At 43.0% G+C, this 23,137-nt stretch overlaps 1 protein-coding gene across 2 annotated transcripts in view; it reads left to right on the forward strand.

Annotated features, from left to right (window-relative positions):
• LOC144508105 (semaphorin-3D-like) overlaps window positions 1-14,354 on the forward strand; it is a 283,772-nt gene extending 269,418 nt beyond the window's left edge. For both annotated transcript variants that reach the window (XM_078235999.1, XM_078236000.1), the window contains exon 18: window positions 13,130-14,354. In XM_078235999.1, the coding sequence (XP_078092125.1) occupies window positions 13,130-13,522 (393 nt within the window). In that variant the 3' untranslated portion in view covers window positions 13,523-14,354. The remainder of the gene's footprint in view (window positions 1-13,129) is intronic.
• The last annotated feature ends 8,783 nt before the right edge of the window (window positions 14,355-23,137 follow it).

Here is a 23,137-nt window from a genome sequence, read left to right on the forward strand (position 1 = left end):
TAATGCTCTTAGGCTGGTGTCCTCACCATGGTCCACTGGGGACGTTCCTTCGGTGTACCCAGTGGGTGCAGCCCTTGTTGTGTAGGCCTCTGAGGAACCTCCATTTCCACTAGGCTGGATGGCTGGAGTACTGTGGCAACAGCTAGTGCTGGTCCTGAGACCTGTAGTCAGTGAGGCTGGTTTCATACCAAGTGTCTGTGGCTACTGTGTAACTGTCCAGCTGTGGGGCGTGGCTGTGTATCACTGCCATGGATACCACTGGCCTGGATCCTGACCAGCTGTTAGAGGATCCAGTCTGTTGACATTACAATCATAGTTCCTTTCCCTCTTAATTGGTATTCCGTGAGGACACCACTCACATTAGCTTTGATATTTGGGCTGCCATGAGGTCCTTGGCAATGACGATTATGGTTCTGGTACACCTGGAGATCAGTCACTGTGCTGATGAGAGTAGCACTGTCTCGATATGTTTCACAGGCTGAAGAGTGCTGCATGGTAATCTCTGTGATCCCAGGCACATTTCTCCAATAGATACTTGACTGAGCGTACTCTCCATTCTGCCAGACCTTTGAACTGTGGGCACCGTGGGATACTCGTGATGTGCTCAAAGTCCATGTATGTGCACAGTTCCTAAACTTACTGGAGATGAATTGGTGAGCTTTGTCCGTCATCAGACTCTGAAGGCTGCCACAGGTAGTAAAGTGTCTCTTCAGTTTAATGATGACTGTGCTACTCATCATCATGTGACTACTCGGTCTTTTTTTTACTCATTCATGGGACACGGGCATCGCTGGCTGGCCAGCATTTATTGCCCATCCCTAGTTGCCCTTGAGAAGGTGGTGGTGAGCTGCCTTCTTGAATCGCTGCAGTCCATGTTCTGTGGGTTGACCCACAATGCCGTTAGGGAGGGAATTCCAGGAATTTGACCCAGCGACTGCGAAGGAACGGCGATATATTTCCAAGTCAGGATGGTGATTGGCTTGGAGGGGAACTTCCAGGTGGTGGTGTTCCCATTTATTTGCTACCCTTGTCCTTCTAGATGGAAGTGGCTGTGGGTTTGGAAGGTGCTGTCTAAGGATCTTTGGTGAATTGCTGCAGTGCATCTTGTAGATAGTACACACTGCTGCTACTGAGTGTCGGTGGTGGAGGGATTGAATATTTGTAGATGTGGTGCCAATCAAGTGGGCTGCTTTGTCCTGGATGGTGTCAAGCTTCTTGAGTATTGTTGGAGCTGCACCCATCCAGGCAAGTGGGTCTACACACACCTTATTAAATATTGGGGTGATGTATCTCTGTACATGTAACGATTATGGTGTATTTCACAGTAATTAAGGTAGAAAAAGTATTCATGGATTCTTCATAAATCTTGTTAAATGTGCTGTATCTGAAGTTCAGGGTTCATGTCCCCATCCGGAACCTTGCGCAAAAAATCCAAGTTGACAGATTATTGCAACATGAGAGAGTGCGGCAGATCAAATATGCCAGTTTTGGAAAGGGTATTAAAACGATCCCATGTAACTATTTTGAAAGGTGGGAGTAATTCTTCCTCATGTCCTGGCTAATATTTACCCCTCGACTAATATCACTAACACCGATTATCTGGTTATTATCACATTGCTGTCTGTGGGATCTTGCTGTGTGTAAGTTGGCTGCTGTGTTTCCTGTATCACAACAGTAACTACACTTCAAAGGTTCTTAACTGGCTGTTTTTGGACATCCCCTATGTCATGAAAGGTGCTTTGTAAATGTTTTGCATAGGTACAGTTCTGCTTTACATTTATAGGTGTGTCAGAGATGTGTAAATGTATCATACAGCCAAATATGATTCACGGGGCTGTAACCCCCTCGGCGTGGCAATCAGCACTGGGTTGCTCCTCCATAGCGACTTACCCCTCGGGAATCCGGACATCGGTGTGGGTGAGGGATTCGGACATCGGGGGGAGATTTGGGTTGGGGTTGTGGGGAGCGGGGGATCGTTTGGATTGCGGGTGGTCGGCCTGGTTGGGTCAGTGGGCTTCAGGTCGAGGAAGGGGGGGTAGGGTGGTTAATTGGGAGTGTGTGTGTGTGTGTGTGTGTGGAGGGTCCTCTGAGGGGTCGGGGGTGTGGGGTGTGTCCTATGCGAAACTTGGTTTGGGTATTTAAAATAGCTACTCTGAAGTGAGAAGTGTTTTTATTTTTTCTAACTCTTTCTGAGTAACTAACTGATGGAACCATTCAAAGTTCGCAATTTAAATGACTTTGTCGGATGGTTCCCAGCCCAATGCGATTGTCCGGGGGAAGTTAGTGCTGCTATACAATTGCTGTTGTGTAATCTCAAGAAGAAATTAGATATAGCTCTTGGGGAAAAAAGGATCAAGAGATATGGGGAAAGGGGGGATCTGGATATTAAATTTGATGATCTGCTATGATCAAAATGAATGATGGAACAGGCTCGAAGGGCTGAGTGGCCTAATCCTGCTTCTCGTTTCTATGTTTCTAAAGCAATGCCTGGAAATTTCTGAGAGGGATTCCCCAGAGCGTCCTTCAGCTACCCACTAAACCCAACACTGGGGAGCCTGGAAGTTGCAGGAATAATTATACAGTTGAATATCTGTATCTGACACAGCTTTATATGCTTTGACCTTTTGGTTAATTACCTCTAATTTGAGCATTTTAAGTGATAATCACAGTTCTAAAGGTGACCATACTAGATTAGGCTGGAATTTGCAAAGTATTCTGTGTTCTGTTTTACACATTGTCACTTTGAGCCAAGCCAGGAAGTGTTTATATAAATGGATCTCACACTGTCAGCTTCTGTTAAATGTTGTGTCCATCAAGTCCTTCACATGCTGATTGTGTGAGTGAAGTATGCTTTGATGTGACTGTGTTCACACCAGACAGCTGAATCATTTTAGCCATGGAAAGGGGAAATGACATGATGATTAATTTGACACGAAGGAACTCTCCAAACAGACTATGAGAGATGGGCATTAGGCAGTGACCTAACCTGGATCCATCACCCTGTGTCTTTTACCTTGTACAAATTCACTGTGTTATACGGTTTGGAAGCCTCGTTCTTGACCTTTGTTCATGTTCCCAGTGGCCAGCTCCAATCCCAGAAAGAGAAAGTTACTAATCATTCAGTGCGTCAGCTATCTTGTGCGAATGCGAGGTCTGATTTTTGTCGGTTATCAAACACTTCTGTGTTTTACTTGTTATGATTACTTGTTCTCATTCTAAATTAATCAAACACAGGTTTATTCTGAATATTGGACGCAGGAGAGTTTTAAAGATTTGGGCAAAAATTGCAAAGATTTTCGCTCCTTTCTTGCAGAGCTCATTAAACATGATGGTTTTATTGGATGCTAATTGTTTTAAAATATTCAGTAATTCTCTCTCTGTCCCATTCACAGAGTCTCTCTTTCTTTCTGCCACTAATTAACATTAGCATTCTCTATCCCATCTCCCATGAGCTCAAAAAGCCAGTTTAATCTGCTCACGATCTCAGCACCTTCCCGTGTGCGGGAAGTAAGTCGATGCTGCTGAACAACAGCAGCAAAGGGAAGAGCCACTCGTGGCCATGAGTGAGATTCCATTCAAGCAGGGTAATTTCCAACGGTGTACAGTTTTTTGTGGCCAGTTTCACATCACGAGCATCACTACAATTGTGCAGTTACCCAGCTTAACAAAATTCCAGTGGTCTAATACCTTGACAATTGCTCGTGAAAGAACAAACTTGTTCTCACTTGAGGATGTCCTAAAATACTTTGCATAGAAACATAGAAACATAGAAACATAGAAGATAGGAGCAGGAGGAGGCCATTTGGCCTTTCGAGCCTGCTCCACTATTCATTACGATCATGGCTGATCATCCAACTCAGTAGCCTAATCCTGCCTTTTCCCCATAAATAGAAACATAGAAGATAGGAACAGGAGTTACAACCAAGGAAATAGTTTTGAATGCATGTGGTAAACGTGGAAGACAATTTGTACACAGCAAGCTCCCACAAACAGCAATGTGACAATGACCAGATACAGTAATCTGTTCCTTTGTGATGTTAATTTGGGGAAAAACATGTATTGGAAGACCAGGGAGAACTTCTGTGCGCTTTGACAGAATGCAATGAGATCCTATACATCTACCTGAGAGTGCAGACAGGACCTTTGCTCAACGTCTCATCCGAAATATGACACCTCCCAACAATGCTGCACCCTCTCGGTGCTGCACAGGAGTGTCAACTTTGATGTTGGTGCTCAAGTCCTGGAGTGGGATTTGAACCCACACCTTCTGACTGAGTGTTGCGAATGCAAAACTGATTCACCATCATTATAAACATAGTGGGCGGGATTCACTGTTCCCGCTGCAGTGAACAGAGATTTGGCTGAGCGCCAAATTCTCCATCCTCATTGGCAGCGGCAGTGCATTGTGAATGGCCAGAGAATTCCGGCGACAATACAAAAATATGAAAATAAATTAAAGGTTTACAACATGGAAACAGGCCTTTCTTGTCCATGTAACTGTCTAAATGCTTTAGAACATAGAACAGTACAGCATAGAACAGGCCCTTCGGCCCACGATGTTGTGCCGAGCTTTATCTGAAAAGAAGATCAAGCTATCCCACTCCCTATCATCCTGGTGTACTCCATGTGCCTATCCAATAACCGCTTAAATGTTCCTAAAGTGTCTGACTCCACTGTCACTGCAGGCAGTCCATTCCACACCCCAACCACTCTCTGCGTAAAGAACCTACCTCTGATATCCGTCCTGTATCTCCCACCACGAACCCTATAGTTATGCCCCCTTGTAATAGCTCCATCCACCCGAGGAAATAGTCTTTGAACGTTCACTCTATCTATCCCCTTCATCATTTTATAAACCTCTATTAAGTCTCCCCTCAGCCTCCTCCGCTCCAGAGAGAACAGCCCTAGCTCCCTCAACCTTTCCTCATAAGACCTACCCTCCAAACCAGGCAGCATCCTGGTAAATCTCCTTTGCACTCTTTCCAGTGCTTCCACATCCTTCTTAGAAAAGACAAAATTCTACCCACCTCTACTACTATCTCTGGCAGCTCATTCCAGACACGCACCACCCTCTGTGTGAAAAAATTGCCTCTCTGGACCCTCTTGTATCTCTCCCCTCTCACCTTAAACCTATGCCCTCTTGTTTTAGACTCCTCTACCTTTGGGGAAAGATGGTGACTATCTAACTGATCTATGGCCCTCATTATTTTACAGATTCTAAAAGATCACCCCTAAATCTCCTGTGCTCCCTGGAAAGAAGTCCCAGTCTATCCAACCTCTCTTTATAACTCAAACCATCAAGTCCCGGTAGCATCCTGGTAAATCTTTTCTGCACTCTTTCTGTTTTAATAATATCCTTTCTATAACAGGGTGACTAAAACTGTATACAGTATTCCAAGTGCGGCCTTACCAATGTCTTGTACAACTTCAACAAGACGTCCCAATTCCCGTATTCAATGTTGTGACCAATGAAACCAAGCATGCTGAATGCTTTCTTCACTACTCTGTCCACCTGTGACCCCACTTTCAAGGAGCTATGAACATGTACCCCGAGATCTCTTTGCTCTGTAACTCTCCCCAACGCCCTACCATTAACTGAGTAAGACCTGCCTGGTTCAATCTACCAAAATACATCACCTCGCATTTATCTAAATTAAACTCCATCTGCCATTCGTCAGCCCACTGGCCCAATTGATCAAGATCCCATTGCAATCCGAGATAACCTTCTTCACTGTCCACCATGCCACCAATCTTGGTGTCATCTGCAAACTTACTAACCATGCTTCCTATATTCTCATCCAAATCATTAATATAAATAACAAATAACAGTGGACCCAACACCGATCCCTGAGGCACACCGCTGGTCACAGGACTGCAGTTTGAAAAACAACCCTTTACAACCTCCCTCTGGCCTCTGTCATCAATCCAATTTTGTATCCATTTGGCTACCTGACCTTGATCCCGTGAGATTTAACCTTATGCAACAACTAACATGCGGTACCTTGTCAAAGGCCTTGCTAAAGTCCATGTAGACAACATCAACTGCACTGCCCTCATCTACCTTCTTGGTTACCCCTTCAAAAAACTCAATCAAATTTGTGAGACATGATTTTCCACTCACAAAGCCATGCTGACTGTCCCTAATCAGTCCTTGCATCTCTAAATGCCTGTCGATCCTGTCTCTCAAAATACCTTCCAACAATTTACCCACCACAGATGTGAGGCTCACTGGCCTGTAGTTCCCAGGCTTTTCCCTGCAGCCTTTTTTAAACAAAGGCACAACATTTGCCATCCTCCAATCTTCAGGCACCTAACCTGCGACTATCGATAATTCAAATATCTCGGCTAGGGGACCCACGATTTCCTCCCTAGCCTCCCACAATGTCCTTGGATACACTTCATCAGGTCCCGGGAATTTATCTACCTTGATGCGCTTTAAGACTTCCAGCACCTCCTTCTCTGTAATATACACACTCCATAAGACATCACTGTTTATTTCCCCAAGTTCCCTAACATCCATGCTCTTCTCAACAGTAAATACTGATGAGAAATATTCATTTAGGATCTCACCCATCTCTTGTGGATCGGCACATAGATGATTTTGTTGATCCTTAATAGGCTCTACTCTCTCCCTTGTTATGCTTTTGGCCTTTATGTATTTGCAGAAGTTCTTTGGATTCACCTTTGCTTTATCTGCCAAAACAATCTTGTGTCCCCTTTTTGCCCTCCTGATTTCTCTCTTAACTCTACTCCTACACCCCCTACACTCTTCAAGGGATCCCAGTTGCCTATGCATGTCATGTGCCTCCTTCTTCTTGATCAGGGCCTCAATATCCTGAGTCATCCAGGGTTCCCTACTTCTACCATCCTTGCCCTTAACTCTAAGGGGAATGTGCTTACCCTGAACCCTGGTTCACACACTTTTGAAAGCCTCCCACTTACCAGAACTCCCTTTGCCTTCCCACAGACTCCCCCAATTAACTTATGAAAGTTCCTGCCTGATACCATCAAAATTAGCCTTGCCCCAATTTAGAATTTTAACTTTTATGTCAGACCTATCATTCTCCACAGATATCTTGCAACAATAGAATTATGGTTACTGGTCCCAAAGTGATCCCTCACTAACACTTCTGTCACCTGCCCTTCCTTATTTGCCAAAAGGAGGTCAAGTTTTGCCCCCTCCCTAGTCGGGTCATCCACATACTGAATGAGAAATTCCTCCTGAATACACTCAACAAATTTCTCTCCATCCAACCCTCTAATACTATGGCTGTCCCAGTCAATGCTGGGAAAGTTAAAATCCCCTACTATTACCACCCTATTTTTCTTGGAGCTATCTGTAATCTCCTTACATATTTGCTCCTCAATTTCCCGCTGACTATTTGGGAACCATAAGACCATAAGACATAGGAGCGGAAGTAAGGCCATTCGGCCCATCGAGTCCACTCCACCATTCAATCATGGTTGATTTCAACTCCATTTACCCGCTCTCTCCCCATAGCCCTTAATTCCTCGAGAAATCAAGAATTTATCAATTTCTGTCTTGAAGACGCTTAACGTCTCGGCCTCCACAGCCCTCTGTGGCAATGAATTCCACAGACCTACCACTCTCTGGCTGAAGAAATTTCTCCTCATCTCTGTTCTAAAGTGACTCCCTTTTATTCTAAGGCTGTGCCCCCGCGTCCTCGTCTCCCCTGCTGATGGAAACAACTTCCCTACGTCCATCCTATCTAAGCCGTTCATTATCTTGTAAGTTTCTATTAGATCTCCCCTCAACCTCCTAAACTCCAATGAATACAATCCCACGATCCTCAGACGTTCATCGTATGTCAGGCCTACCATTCCCGGGATCATCCGTGTGAATCTCCGCTGGACCCGCTCCAGTGCCAGTATGTCCTTCCTGAGGTGTGGGGCCCAAAATTGCTCACAGTACTCCAAATGGGGCCTAACCAGTGCTTTATAAAGCCTCAGAAGTACATCCCTGCTTTTGTATTCCAAGCCTCTTGAGATAAATGACAACATTACATTTGCTTTCTTAATTACGGACTCAACCTGCAAGTTTACCTTTAGAGAATCCTGGACTAGGACTCCCAAGTCCCTTTGCACTTTAGCATTATGAATTTTGTCACCGTTTAGAAAATAGTCCATGCCTCTATTCTTTTTTCCATAGTACAACGCTATCAAAGTGATTTCCCCCTTCTTATTTCTCAGTTCTACCCATATAGACTCAGTGGCCGAACCCTCGGATCTTTCCCCTTTCAGTACGTCCGTGAAATTGAAATATATTACCAGTCCAACAGGTTCTGAATGCAGAGCTCAATCAAATGCACAAAATAAACTTGTCGTGGATTTATTTTAAGGATGTGATTTATGTTCATTACTTTATTTTAAATATATTTAATCCTGAATGTGCACCCTTTCCGATATTCATCATGTAATAACTGAAAAACATGAATGAAGAGTCGACTTTAGAATCAAATTTTGTTTCTAATTAATCAATTGGATAACTGTCTCCAGACAATGCAGAATGATGAGATGAGAGGAAAATCTCAATACAATCTTATAATGAAATCAACTTTGCTGTAATGTTGTGTCATGTCACATACACTGCTGCTACACACACTAATAGGATGGTGTTGTGTATTCATGGTATTCCTAGTGTTTCCTCACTCGTTGCTTCGCAGTCGAGCAGGGCACTTAGAGACCAATCACACATGGCATTATCGGCCATTTGCATGGTGAAGTGGCAGTCTATCTTAGCAGCCTGAAGTGATAACTTCAATAAAGTTCTTTGTTTGTTTGAACATTCAAGACCTGCAGCCCATCTTATAAACCAACCAATGGAACCTTAGAAATGTTCACAATTGGAGGATATTTTTCAGGCTGTAGGAAGGTTTATAGTGGAGTTCCCCAGGAGACGGTATTCGAAGCCTTGCTTTTCCTGATTTTTATCAATGATCTGGATCTTGGTGGACAGGGGACAATTTCAAAGTTTGTGGATAACACAAAACTTGGAAGTATTATAAGCCGTGAAGAGGACAGTGTAAAACTTCAAAAGGACATACACCCGTTAGTGGAATTAGCTGATGAAGTTCAATGCGGGGAAGTGTGAGCTGATTTATTTTGGTAGGAAGATAAGGGGTACAATTCTTAAGGAGATGAAGGAGCAGAGGGACCTGGATGGATATATGCAAAAGGTGGCAGGTCAGGTGGCGAGAGCAGTTGATAAAGCACACAATGTTAATAGCATAGAGTACATGAGCAAGAAGGTTATGCTGAACCTGTACAGGTAAGGTAAGGTTGCCATAGTCCCAGATGACCATAGGCTGTTTTCCCCTTTGACGGGGGGAGTTGACTGGTGGTGATTTAACCTGAGGGTCATCACACCTCAGCTAGGGGGAAGGTTGGGCCTTCATGAATAACCTCAGCTAGTACGGGAATTGAACCCATGCTGCTGGTGTCACTCTACATCATGAACTAGCTGTCCAGCCAACTGAGCTAACTGACTCCCCAGAACTTATACCAGACACTAGTTAAACCTCAACTGGAGCATTGTGTATGGTTTGGGGCACCATCCTATAGGAAAGATATGAATGCATTGGAGAGAGTGCAGAAGAGGTTTAAAAGAATGGTTCCAGGGATGAGAAGGTTATGAGGTAGATTGGAGAAATTGGGACTGTTCCCCTTGGAAAGGAAAGGAGATTTGATGGAGGTGTTCAAAATCATGAAGGGGTTGCATAGAATAGATAGAGAAGCTGTTCCCACTCCAAAAAGGATCAAGATTTTGATTTGATTTGATTTGATTTACTATCATCACATGTATTGGTGTACAGTGAAAAGTATTGTTTCTTGCACACTATACAGATAAAACATGCATTCATTGAGTACAGAGGGGAGAAGGAAAGGAGAGGGTGCAGAATGTAGTATGGCAGTTACAGATAGGGTGTAGAGAAAGATCAACTTAATATATGCGGTAGGTCCATTCAAACGTCTGATGACAGCAGGGAAGAAGATGTCCTTGAATCAGTTGGTACATGATCTTAGACTTTTGTATCTTTTCCTGATGGAAGAAGGTGGAAGAGCGTATGTCGGGGATGCGTGATTATGCTGGCTGCTTTTGCAAGGCAGCGGGAAGTGTAGACAGTGTAACTGGATGGTTTGAGTGATGGACTAGGCTCCGGCCATGCGGCGCTCCCTCAGTCATGACCCTCCAACAATGCGGCGCTCCCTCAGCACTGACCCGCCAACAGTGCAACGCTCCATCAGCACAGACCCTCCAGCAGTGCAACGCTCCCTCAGCACGGACCCTCCAACAGTGAGGGCATTCCCTCAGTAATGGGAATATCATCCCATTTTATGCATTCAAGTCTCTGCAGTAGGATTTGAACTTACACTCTTCTGGGAAAATTGCTCTGTTCTGCAACATCAAAATCCCACATTTTTATGAGAGCTTAAATCCTGTAGTCATGAATTAAAGACCTCTTGCTGGAAAATACTCAATATCTGTATATACTTTGATCTTTTGCAAGAGCCTGTTCAACCCTAGAACTGCATATAGCCCTTTCTTAATGGACATTGGGCAGTTGGGAGTTTTGCTTTTGAGAGTTGAGCAGTTGACAATTGGGCAGTTGCGGGTCAGCCAGTTGGGAGTTGTGCTCTTGGGAATTGGACAGTTGGGAGTCAAGATGTTGGGAGTTGGACATTTGGGAATCAGGCAGTTGGGAGTCAGGATGTTGCGAGTTGGGCATTTGGGAGCCAGGCAGTTGGGAATTGGACAGTTGTGAGTCAGGATGTTGGGAGTTGTGCAGTTGGGAGTTGACCGGTTGGCCAGTTGGGAATGAGGCAGTTGGGAGTTGGGCATTTGGTAATTGGGCAGTTGGTTTTCCCCTTTCTTGCATTTTCTGGGCACCTTGCCTGTCACTGGCTGAAGTCTCATCATTGTCTTGTCATTATTTGGAGTGCCATCTTCCTCCACTTTTAGTGGGTTTGAGTCTCTTGAACTGTCACTCCAGAATCCAGGAATTCTCAGGCATATTTTGGGGACTTCAACATTGAGTTTTTATGAATCTGGAAATCTGATCTTGTTGCCATATTTACCCTGCCGACGTCGATCATCATTCCAAAGGAGAGAATTCACCATCAACTTTCTCATGATGGTATCAGTGCTGATTGTAGATTGGTTGTACATGATTCCAGTTGAAATTATTCAAAATCTTCAATAGGTTTAAAGTATTCCAACTAAAGAATGAAGTGATTCCCAAAGCTCAGCTTTAAACTCACAGCTGCTTAGTTAGAAACATAGAAACATAGAAAAACTACAGCACAAAACAGGCCCTTCGGCCCCACAAGTTGTGCCGAACATATCCCTACCTTTTAGGTCTACCTATAACCCTCCATCCTATTAAGTCCCATGTACTCATCCAGGAGTGTCTTAAAAGACCCTATTAGTTTGCCTCCACCACCACTGACAGCAGCCGATTCCACTCGCCCACCACCCTCTGTGTGAAAAACTTCCCCCTAACATTTCCCCTGTACCTACCCCCCAGCACCTTAAACCTATGTCCTCTCATAGCAGACATTTCCACCCTGGGAAAAAGCCTCTGAGAGTCCACCCGATCTATGCCTCTCAACATCTTATATACCTCTATTAGGTCTCCTCTCATCCTACGTCCCTCCAAGGAGAAAAAACCGAGCTCCCTCAGCCTATCCTCATAAGGCGCCACTCAATCCAGGCAACATCCTTGTCAATCGCCTCTGCACCCTTTCAATCTTTTCCACATCCTTCCTGTAATGAGGCGACCAGAACTGAGCACAGTACTCCAAGTGGGGTCTGATGAGGGTCTTATATAGCTGCATTATTATCCCCGGACTCCTAAACTCAATCCCTCGATTGATAAAGGCCAGCACACCATACGCCTCCTTAACCACCTCCTCCACCTGCGGGGCCGATTTTAGAGTCCTATGGACCCGGACCCCAAGGTCCTTCTGATCCTCTACAGTACTAAGAGTCTTTCCCTTTATATTGTACTCCTTTTTCCCATTTGACCTGCCAAAATGGACCACTACGCATTTATCTGGGTTGAAGTCCATCTGCCACTTCTCCGCCCAGTCTTGCATCCTATCTATGTCCCTCTGTTACTTCTGACATCCCTCCAGACTATCCACAGCCCCACCAACCTTCGTGTCATTGGCAAACTTACCAACCCATCCCTCCACTTCCTCATCCAGGTCATTTATGAAAATGACAAACAGCAAGGGTCCCAGAACAGATCCCTGGGGCACACCACTGGTGACTGACCTCCATTTAGAAAAAGACCCATCTATACACACTCTCTGCCTCGTTTGGGCAAGCCAGTTCTGGATCCACAGGGCAGCAGCACTTTGGATCCCTTGCCCTCTCACTTTAGTTGGGAGTTGAGTTTTGAGAGTTTTGAGAGAATGCAAGCTCCTTTTTCTGAAGAGGTTTGGATGTTTCTGAATGTATTAGAGGGGCTGTTGTTTCAGCCTCTGGGATGTAACACAATCCCAGGATGGAGCGAGAAAGGTTACTACACGCTCACCAAGGTCTGCCCAGAATTTTGTCTTCCCATATTCCTGTGTTCTGACTTTGGTGATGAGAGTTTCTATGTTTTGGACGGTGTTAAAGTTATTGTGATCAGGAAAACTCCACAGAAATTTTACCCAATCACTCCTGACTGGGAGATTAAACTTATTTCCTGTCAGGATGTCCTTGTTTACACTCGTTCTATTTTACCATTAACTTCTTTAATAAACCACTGCTGCTTAAATTTTTTCAAAACGAATGGTGAAAGATTTTGGCCGGAATTATACTGGCAGGCCGATTCTGGGACTCAGAGAACAGCATTCTCCATTGGCCTCGGGAGCGATCGTACGAACCTCGGGCAGACACGCCATAAAAATTCTACCCTTTGTTTGTATTTGTTGGCTAAATACCTTTAAAAAAATATTTATTTAAATGTTTAAATTGTTGAACATTGATTTTGGAGTGTTTTATCAATTTCTAAGCTAAAGGGCTAGCACAGGAATGATAGGCCAACTGGCCAAATCCTGTGCTACATGATTCTATGATTTTTTTTGATTTATATTTGATTTAATTTTTACCTCATAGATAAAAACTGATGAACGGATCATCAAAACGGAATACGGCCTTCTAATTCGTAGTGTACAAAGGAAAGACGCTGGTCTTTACTACTGCAAAGCTCAGGAGCAAACGTTCACTCACACTATCATGAAACTGAACTTGAAAGTGATAGAGAATGAGCAGATGGAGAATGCACAGAAAGCCGTGGACGAGGAGGCAAAGAGCAGGGATTTTGTCTCAGAGTCTCGGCTGAGATACAAGGATTATGTGCAGCTGTTGAGCAGTGCCAGCTTCACAGTGGATGAGTACTGCGAACAGCTGTGGTATCGGGAGAAACGGCGGCAGAGGAACAGAGGAGCCGGGAAGTGGAAGCACGTTCAGGAGATGAAGAAGAATCGAAATCGCAGACACCATGCGTAGTCGAGTGAGTTGGAGGGAAAACTGAATCTTGCAGCTTTACGTTCTAAGGAGGTGACAGAAGCTTTGTTACTACTGTTCTGGAGAAGAACAAGATGCTTACAATAAAAAAGGACTTGCATTTCCCTGTGATGAACTCAACAACATCAAAATCAAGACAGAGACCTCGTGGTCCGCTACGTCAGTCTTTTTTGTACAACATTACAGTATTTGCAGCACAGAAACAATCCATTTGGCCCAATATTCTGTTGTTTGTGCTCCACACAAGCTTCCTCCTACCTTGCCTCATCTCACCCCATCAATATCAAACCTTTCAAACCTCTTCCTTTATGAAGAAAATGCAGCAATTTGTTAATTTTTATCAACAGCACTCTGCTCTGACAGATCCATTGTGTTTTATACCTCACAGATGAGACAGTTAGAAATTGCTGTAACTATTAGGATGTCTTCAGTTAGACTAAAATATTGAGATAGATTTTTGCCGTAAACTTTAAGAATCTTTCCTGCCACTCTTGACCTGTTCCACAATGCTGGAATTTCAATTACATCCATTTTATTAGCAACTTCGATACTGTATCATGGAACACCCCAAATGTATTTTTATCACTGTAAATCAATAGTCGTATTTATGCATGAGAATTGATGTAAAATGTTACGAGGGAAAGAAATTAGACTTTTTTGGAGGGATGAATTGTGCACTATCTGTTTCTCAATGTCACGTCATAAGGAACAATTACTGTTATTTAACATGACCAAAATTTCCATTATATTATCCAGCAAGAAAAATGCTTTTCCTTCATAATTTATTGCTGTTGAGGACGAAAAACATAAGAAATGGTGGGCTTTGGGGTGGGGGGGGGGGGGGGGGGGGTGGGGGGAGAGGGCAGGAGGTGGGGGGGGTTAGTTACACAGAGCCATGGAGGGGGGGTTTAGTTACACAGAGCCGTGGAGCTGAGCCAGCAGTCGGAGCTTGCAGACTTTTGTTTGTCATTCCCCTCATGGTGAATTGTCACTATTCAGTCAACCTGCAGAACTGAGGGGTAGATATTGGAAAGGTTCATTTGGAAAGGGGAGAAAAATGTAGAGGAAAGAATAAACCCTAGACCCCATCCCCCCACCCACATCTCCCACCCTTGTTCCCCCTCCCCAATACCCCATTCCCCTCCCTCACCCCTTTTCCCTTCCCCATGTCCCCTTCACCTCCCTCCTGCCCCCATCCCCCTCACCTGCCCCTTTCCCCCTTCCTCCACCCTCTTATCCCTCCCCCCATCTTCTTACCCCTCCCTCCCCACACTCCTTCGCCCTCCCTCCACGCCCCCTTTCCCTCTCCCTCCCCACCCCAATTTCCCTCTCCCCCACCCTCTCTTCCCCTCTCCCCCCAGCCCCCCTTCCCCCTCCATGTCCCGCATAACAGTGTCAGAAGGGGAAAGAACGATTCTGAACCTCTCTTGGCTAGGGTGAGGTGACCAAAAGAGATAAGCCCAAGAAAATAGATAATTTGCAAAAATTAGAGCTTGCAAGTTATCAGTAGTCTAATTTTAATTCCCAATCATTCTTTGTCATCTTGTTATCTTTATTTACTGTTCTATTCTGTTCTGCATTTCGACCAATTTCCAATGCTAGAGAATATAATGGGCATAGCAAACTTTTTAAAATAAATTTTATATAAAAATAAATCTGGTTGCACCAATTCTCACAGAATGATTTAGCAAATGATTCATATTTAAGTAAAAGAATTTTGGAACATATGTTGCCTTAAAAATAACTATATTCCTTTACTTAATCTTTGGTTTATACTTGCTTTGTATTAAAATAGTTGAACCTCCTTACAGACTTTTTTATTGTTATGGGTTAAGGGTTTATTGTAAAGCTACAGTCGGAGTAATGGGATTTAGAGATTGTTTTTTGATAGTATGCTAGTCCTTAATTCAGGTTGGGGAGCTCGATAGTGTTTCTGTTGCTAGTCTATTGGTTGCATTTGTGAGTGTCAGAGTTGGTGTCCTCAATCCTGACTCGCTGAATGGCTGAGTGTTTTGACCAAGCTATTGAATGGAACACACAGAGATGCTGAAGTATCTACAAGGCAGAGAAGGACACCTTTCAGTTTATTCCAGTCTAGTCAAGGAGGGATCCTCAGAGAGATGAACGATAAGGTTCAGAATCTCTCTCCCCATTAACCTGGAATATGTCCGTTATGCTCAAATACTCTTCCAAATTTGAAATGTTATGGTTTAATGTTATTATTCACACCTTGAACAACAATGCAAATTCCAAGTTTTGTAAGGAGGCAGTACCTCTCATATCAAACCTTAAACAGCCCAATATTCTTAATTCAGGCAAATGTTTAGTTAACATTTGTCGAGATCGAATGGAAAGAATGAAATACCAGTTGAAAAAAGAGTGAATGTCTTGTGTCATTGAATCAGTCGCCTGAGAAGGTGGCAGGAGCTGATTGGTAACATCTGTATTTCAAGTGAATTGTCCTGTGGTGACCACTGTCCTTTGTAAATCCCTTTATGTCAGAAATGGCCATGAAGAAAGTCCCTCCTCCTTAAAGCAATCAGATACGTGGTGACAAGTGATCATCAAAGGAAGAAAACTGGAAAAAAAATAAGAGGAATGAGAAAAATATCAATGCATAGTTCCCATTTTTGAGTGAGATATTCTTGAAAGGATATGAAATATTTTCTTTTCCTGTAAAGATGTTAAATATGACGTCATTGTATTCATATAACAGGGATTGGAATGTTAAATGTATATTTTGTTATTATTTTAATAAACTAGACATCTTGTTATTTAAAATGCTCCCATTTTGATTTTTTTATAAAACGTTGCATTTGGTGCAAATAGTTTCCAGAAAATAATCTCAGCACTTTAAATGTTTTTTCAATACTTTGCAGGCAGGACTGTCCTGAATGTGCAACTTTGGATGGAGATAAGAAACGTGTGTCAACAAGTGGCAAAGAAAAATCAATTGCTTCCAACACTGCTCAAAATCCTGCTTCTATGTCAAAATGTTTAATCAAATTAGTAAGACCCCTCATTCAGGATGACTGAAACCTTGTCAAAGGCCAGTATTGAGAAATTGTGGTACAAATATTTATATTCTGCAGTCAGACCTGAAATCAGATACATGGGAGAAGAACAACATGTGAATGATTATTTATTTAACAAAGTGTTTAATAGAATATTAATAACATTTGTCAAGATTTCCGAGCAGAGATTGGGAACTACAAGTTCCGACGTGCCCTTGGTGTTTCTGTACATGTGTGGGTTGGGAGCAGGCTGTGCATGCCCAGTTCAGTGTTATGAGATCTTCAGGCTGGGGACAGATGCCCAGTCTGTCTGAGTGTGAGAAAACTAGCACAAAAACTCAATCATAGGAGCCAGGAGCAGAACGGCAGAACACTGAGGAGGAAACAGGGAGTGGAGACAGGGAGGTGAAGGGAATTCCCAGAAGGAACACAGGGAAAGGGGGCAGCTTGAGGTCCCAGAGAGTCAGAGAGGACCGGGGAAGCAACCACTGGGAGGAACCATTTGGGAGAGGCTGCAAGTACTAAAAATGCTTCAATTGGCAGGCTTCAGATAGTGAGGGCCCAGGGGAAGCTCTGGAGATGGGAAACTAAATGGAAGGCTGGTGACCCAAGCTGCGGGCACTTTGGAGCAGCAGTATTCTGTTTGGGATGACTGAAAGGCTAAAATTGTACCTGAATGCAGACTCAGAAACCCAGGGGAATGGGCAGTCCTTCAGGTGGTTTGAGGTAATTCAGAGACTTGGGGTGCGATCTTACCAGCCGTTCGTGCCTCGTGCTGCTGCAAGCGAGGATCGAAAATTTGGCACTCAGACAAATCTCAGTTCACTGCAGCAGGACCAGAATCCTGCCGCTGTAAATGGGCAGAAAATTCCATCCCAGATCTTTGAAGGTGAAAAGTTTAGAATCCCGCGTGGAGGAGATTGTACAATTCATAGCGGATACCGATGCCTGGGGTAGGTTGCTAAGGAATCCATGGGAACTATCTTGGTTGCATCTGCCATTTATTATTTAGTGTGCTGTATTTGACACAGTTAGCCTGTTAATTCACATGTATTTCATATTAACTGTGAATGTTAAAGTATCAGGTAGACATTGGAATTTCTTTTACCTTTCATCGTAAAGTGTATTTTGTTTGCTCAGAAACTGGATTCTTGTGGCTTTCGTTTTTATCTACTTTAAACAACAGATTACTGGTCCCTGACCGGGTTTGACAAAAACATGGGGGTCTGGCCTAGGATGATAGCATATTGTTGTGTAACTCAAGCTGACAGAAGTGATTGAGAAATGTTTTGTGTGAAAGTTACTGGCTAAAGTATGGAAATTAACTGGATGTTTAGCTGGTTTAAAGTGCGATTGGCTGATGCCACAATGTTGTGATGTGGAAGAGCCAATCAGAAACCGGTTCCTCCACCCAGTGTACCTCAGCCCTGTGTTGGTCCAATCATCTGATCCCAAAGCCAACAAAAATGTTCAGAAGCTGGAAAGTTTCCGTTAGCTCCAGACGCTTTTGGGGGAAAGAGTTTCCATTTCATCCGGTGAACAGTATCCTGATTAAACTCCAAATTGGCTTTAATTTTAAGATTATTGCCCCCTTGTTCCTGATTTCCACAGCAGACAAAATTCCTCCTTTGTTTTTTTCCTGTGGAACCTTCATTATTTTAAACACATGGGTCAGATCTGTGATCATCTGACCTGGTTAATATTCAGGGTTGTGTCATGTGAGTGTATCTTTAAGAAAGTTTTTTTTAATCATGCAGTTTACAGCTTCAGCGAAGTAATTGGGGGCGGAGCTGAGCTGTGGCAGTCAGGTGATAGGGGTTTTTACCTTTGGGCTTTCAGCTTAGTTTTGGGGAGTGTGTTTGAAGCAGTTTAGCAGCAAGCTAAGAAGCAGTCTCTCTCTCTCCCTGTTTGGTTCTGAAGGGACCAGTTAGCTGAAGGAGGGGCTGATGGCCATCCACTTTTCTGCCCGCTTGACCAACCCATTGATATCTGGTCTGTAGTCTGCAGCTTTCTTCTTCATTTCCAAATATAAAGCCAATTTTCAAATCACCTGTAAACTTCTGAATTATGCCCTGACATTTGGTTATAAGTTGATATATACCATAAAACAACCCAAAACTGAGTCCTGCAGAACCCAACTGGATATAACCTTCCAGTCACAGAAACACACATCAACCATAATCCTTTTCTTGCTGCCATTGAGCCAACTTTGGATCTAACTTGCTAGTTTCCTTTATCAAAGGCCTTGCCACGAATCCATGCAGACTCCATCAAACTGTGCCAGCCCCATTGCCTTTCCTAGTCGCCTCCTCCAAACAATCAGTCGATTGAGTTAGATATGATCTAATCCACACTGACTGTTCTGATTAACCATCGCTTGTCTGATTAACAATTCATATTGTTTCAGAATCTTTTCCAGTAATTTTCTCACTAACAAGATCAAGTTGACTTTTTTTGATAAATAAGAATATTCCAGCCTCCTGATGTCCCAATTAAACTCAGCGACTCAAGAAAGGTGAAAGAAGCAGTAATATTGGTGTGTCCTGATTGGCTAGTTTCAGTTATGGTTTTGTATTATACAATGTCATCTGAAACACAATTGTAACCCCTAACGCCACCTCGATTTAGTGTCTTTCAAAATTAATGACAATTTTTCCTTTGTTTTAAAAAAAAATGATATTCCACCTGATCATTAGGCAGTTCACACCATCGGAATCCCATGGCTATTAAATTCTCATCAAGGTAAAAAATGACCATGACATCGATATGAGTAATGATCCACCAGCTAAGGCCAATCTAAATGGCAACACGCTAGGAGGAGAAACTGGAGCAGAACATTGAAATTAACGGTAATATGAATATTTCTGAAAGGCAATTACCTTTATATGGTAATGTCACATTGAATTTTCCCCCATTTTATCCATTTTAATGGTCACTTTGCATTAATGTATTCTGAGGTAATATTGCATCTAGAAATACCATGTTTGAGAAATGCTGGATTATTGATTTGAAATGTGCGAGTTTTGTTTCTCATATTGCTGTGTATCTGGCTATTTCTCATTAGTTATAGGTTTCCTCTGATGTTGGAACCATTCATCAACATTTAGTGGTCATTTTGCATCATCAGCCACCAGGTGTGTACCTCACTGAGAGCCAAGCGAGGCAACTCATCATCGACACGGCTATAGTCAGTGCTCACTGGAGAGAACAATTTGAACAACTCTGCAATGGATCTTTGATTCAAACATTCCTCAATTCCATTCCTCAATTCCCTGCACAGCCAGGTGGTGCCACTATCCCTTCTGGAGCAAAGTTTAAAAAACACAGTTGAAAGCTGAAAAACAACAAAGTCACTGGAGAAGATAGAATCCCTGCTGAAATTCTGAACCACAGCCGAGGTGGCAACGCATCAAACCTCTCACCTGGGAAGAGTATGTCAGGGGATCCCAGAGATGCTGTAATAGTGACTGTATTCAAGAAGGGAGATGACTCTGATTACGATAACTACAAATGAGTTTCCCCACTGCCTGCCACGGTGAAGATTATTGCAATGATCCTTCTCCACTGCCTCTTCCCGTTGGCCGAGGAACATTCTTCCAGAACTGCAGTGTGGTTTTCACCTATTGAGAGGATCCTCAGACATGATCCACACCACACCTCAAATTCAAATAACAATGTAATGAACAGCACCAATCACTGACAAAGTCACAAAAGCACTTGACTCTCTGTTAACCATGAAGGCTTATGGAGTATCTTTCTTAAATTTAACTGCCTTCAGAAATTTCAATATTATTCAGCTATTCCATTTTGCTATGCAAGTTATGATCCTTACAGAACAACCACAATCCTATCCCAGTGAACACCGGTGAAACAAGGCTGTGTCATTGCATCAATTCTCTTCTCTATTTTCCTCACTGCTACACTTCACCTCATCTCCAGCAAATAGCCCATAGGTCTGCAGATGTACAGCACAGGAACAGGCTCTTCAGCCCTCCAAGCTTGTGCCGATCATATAACCTTACTTGGTCTGTATCTCTCTATTCCCTTCCTATTCATGTACGCATCCACATGCCTCTTAAATGTGGCTAATGCACCTGCTTCCACCATCTCCTTCTCGCAGCACATTCCAGGCACCCACCATTCTCTGCGTGAAAGACTTCCCCCGCACATCTCTCTTAAATTTTCGCCCTCTCATCTTGAACCTGTGCCCCCTTGTAATTGATACTTCCACCCTGGGAAAAAAGTCTCTGATTATTCACCCTGTCTATGCCTCTCATTATTTTGTAGAACTCTAAAAGATCTCCCCTCAATCTCTGTCTTTCCAATGGAAACAATCCTAGTTTATTCAACCTCTCCTCATAGTCAACACCCTCGAGACCATCTTGGTTTAACCAACACAGACCTTCAATCCAAAACCAGAATCCCTCCTACCTAAGCCCTTGAGCTTTAGAATGTACTTGCCACTTGTGTGTGTGCGCTCACTCAGAAACTGAGCTTCAGTAGATGAGAATGGGCCTTTTGCTAAACACCCAGAAAATGAAGGTCCTCTTCCAACCAGCTCTCACAGCAGAATACCTGTCCCAACAATTAAAATCATCAGCAAGTTCTGAGAAAATGTGGACCATTCTCCATATTTTGAGAGCCTCCTCTTTACGAAGGCAGACAGGATGAAATTCATCATCAAGTACTCATAGGGTCGAAATCCTTGAAAGTTGTTAAGTTGCCAGGGTCCGATGGATTGTTTCTGAGACTGCTGAAGGAGGTCAGGGAGGAGAGATAGAAGATGCTCTGAGGATGATTTTCCAATCCTCACTAGATACAGGGGAGGTACTGGAGGACTGGAAAAATGCAAATGTAGTTCCATTGTTCAAAAAGGGATGGAAGGAAATGCCAAACAATTATAGGCCTGTTAGTCTTACATCAGTGGGCGGATTAGTAGAATCAATCCTGATAGGATTAACTGTCAAGTAGAAAGGCATGGACTAGTCAGAGATGGTCAGCATGGATTTGTTAAAGGAAGGTCTTGCCTCACAAATTTGTTTGAATTCTTTGAGGAAGTGACAAGAAGTGTTGATGAAGGTAGTGTAGCGGATGTTGTGTATATGAATTTTAACAAGGTGTTTGACAAGGTTCACATGGCAGATAGGTTAAAAAGTAAAAGGCCATGGGATACAGGGTAATGTGGCAAACTGGATAAAAAGTTAGCTTAGTAACAGGAAACAAAGGGTAATGTTCGATTGATTCTCTTGTGAATGGTAAGTTGTTTCAATTGGTGTTCCACAGGGCTCAATGTTGGAACCTTGACTGTTTGTGTTAAATATTAAAAATTTGGATGTGAATGTGCGGGAATTTGCAGACAACACAAAGATTGGCTGAGTTGTAGACAGGGTAGAGGATAGCTATAATCTCCAAAATGGTATCGATGGGTTGGTGGAGTGGGCGGTAAAATGGCAGATGGATTTTAATATAGTGAAGTGAGGTAATGTATTTAGGGAGGTCAAACAGTTATACAGAGCACATAATAAATGGAAATATACTAAGAAGGATAGATTAAATAAGAACACTCAAAGGTAGAAAATTTGAAAGATTTACCATCTGAATGAAGAAACTCCTCCTCATCGCGGTCCAAACTGGACAACCTCTTATTCTGAGACTTTCCCCTTGTCCTCAAACACCCACCCAGTGGCACCATCCTTCTTGCACCTTTGAGCAGGCTTGAAGGGCTGAATGGCCTCCTTTCCTTTTTCTTATAGTCTCATGATCAAATGTCCAAGCAACCACAATTTCTGGAAATAGCTACAGTGTTATGGCTTTCTGTTGCATTTTCCAATTGGTTACAACCATTATGTGTCTAACCGATTGTAAAATCTAAGCAGGTCTGTCAGTTTGATGCCGATTGTCAACTTTAATTTAAACAATACAGGTCAACCGCAATCTGCAAATACTTGGGAGCCTTTTATAGCTTCACACGATTCATATTAATTTCCACCAATGTCTATGGGATGAAAAGTGGTCGATGCAAACAGTGTGAAACAAATAGTGAATTAGTCTTCAATTTTTCAGAACTGCCGATCTATTTTTCACTGAAATTCACAGAACAACGGTTGAAACACTTTATGGAGACTTGTTTCCTGCTCTCACTGCGGCTTTCACTTGGTTTGAAATTAAAAATCTTTGCAATATTTCTAAGTCGATGGAAAATGAAAATGATTCCAGTGGCAGTTCAGCATCTGATCAGCTCCGAGTCTATTTTGAGCTCCTGATGAAAACCAATTCCACCCCATAAGATTGTGTTTAGACATGGTCGTTGGCTAAATTCATCTATCCATCTATTCACATTCGTTTAATAATAGTGACGCAGACCTATCTTCTCTCCTAATTTACTCTGTCAGCTTGGGGCATCTTATCCTTCGATTTATTTACTGCTTCATTTGAACAGATTCAATAGTTATCCACAAGTCTGCTTTGATTACAATATTTGGCTGTCAAAGTGGCTCAGACAATATAAATTGAACTTAACTATTTGAGTTAGAAAAATGCTGCAGATGCTAGAATCTGAAACAAGAGCAGAGTGTTTCTGGAA

This window comes from Mustelus asterias, chromosome 19 (genome assembly GCF_964213995.1).
Source record: "Mustelus asterias chromosome 19, sMusAst1.hap1.1, whole genome shotgun sequence".
NCBI lineage: Eukaryota > Metazoa > Chordata > Chondrichthyes > Carcharhiniformes > Triakidae > Mustelus > Mustelus asterias.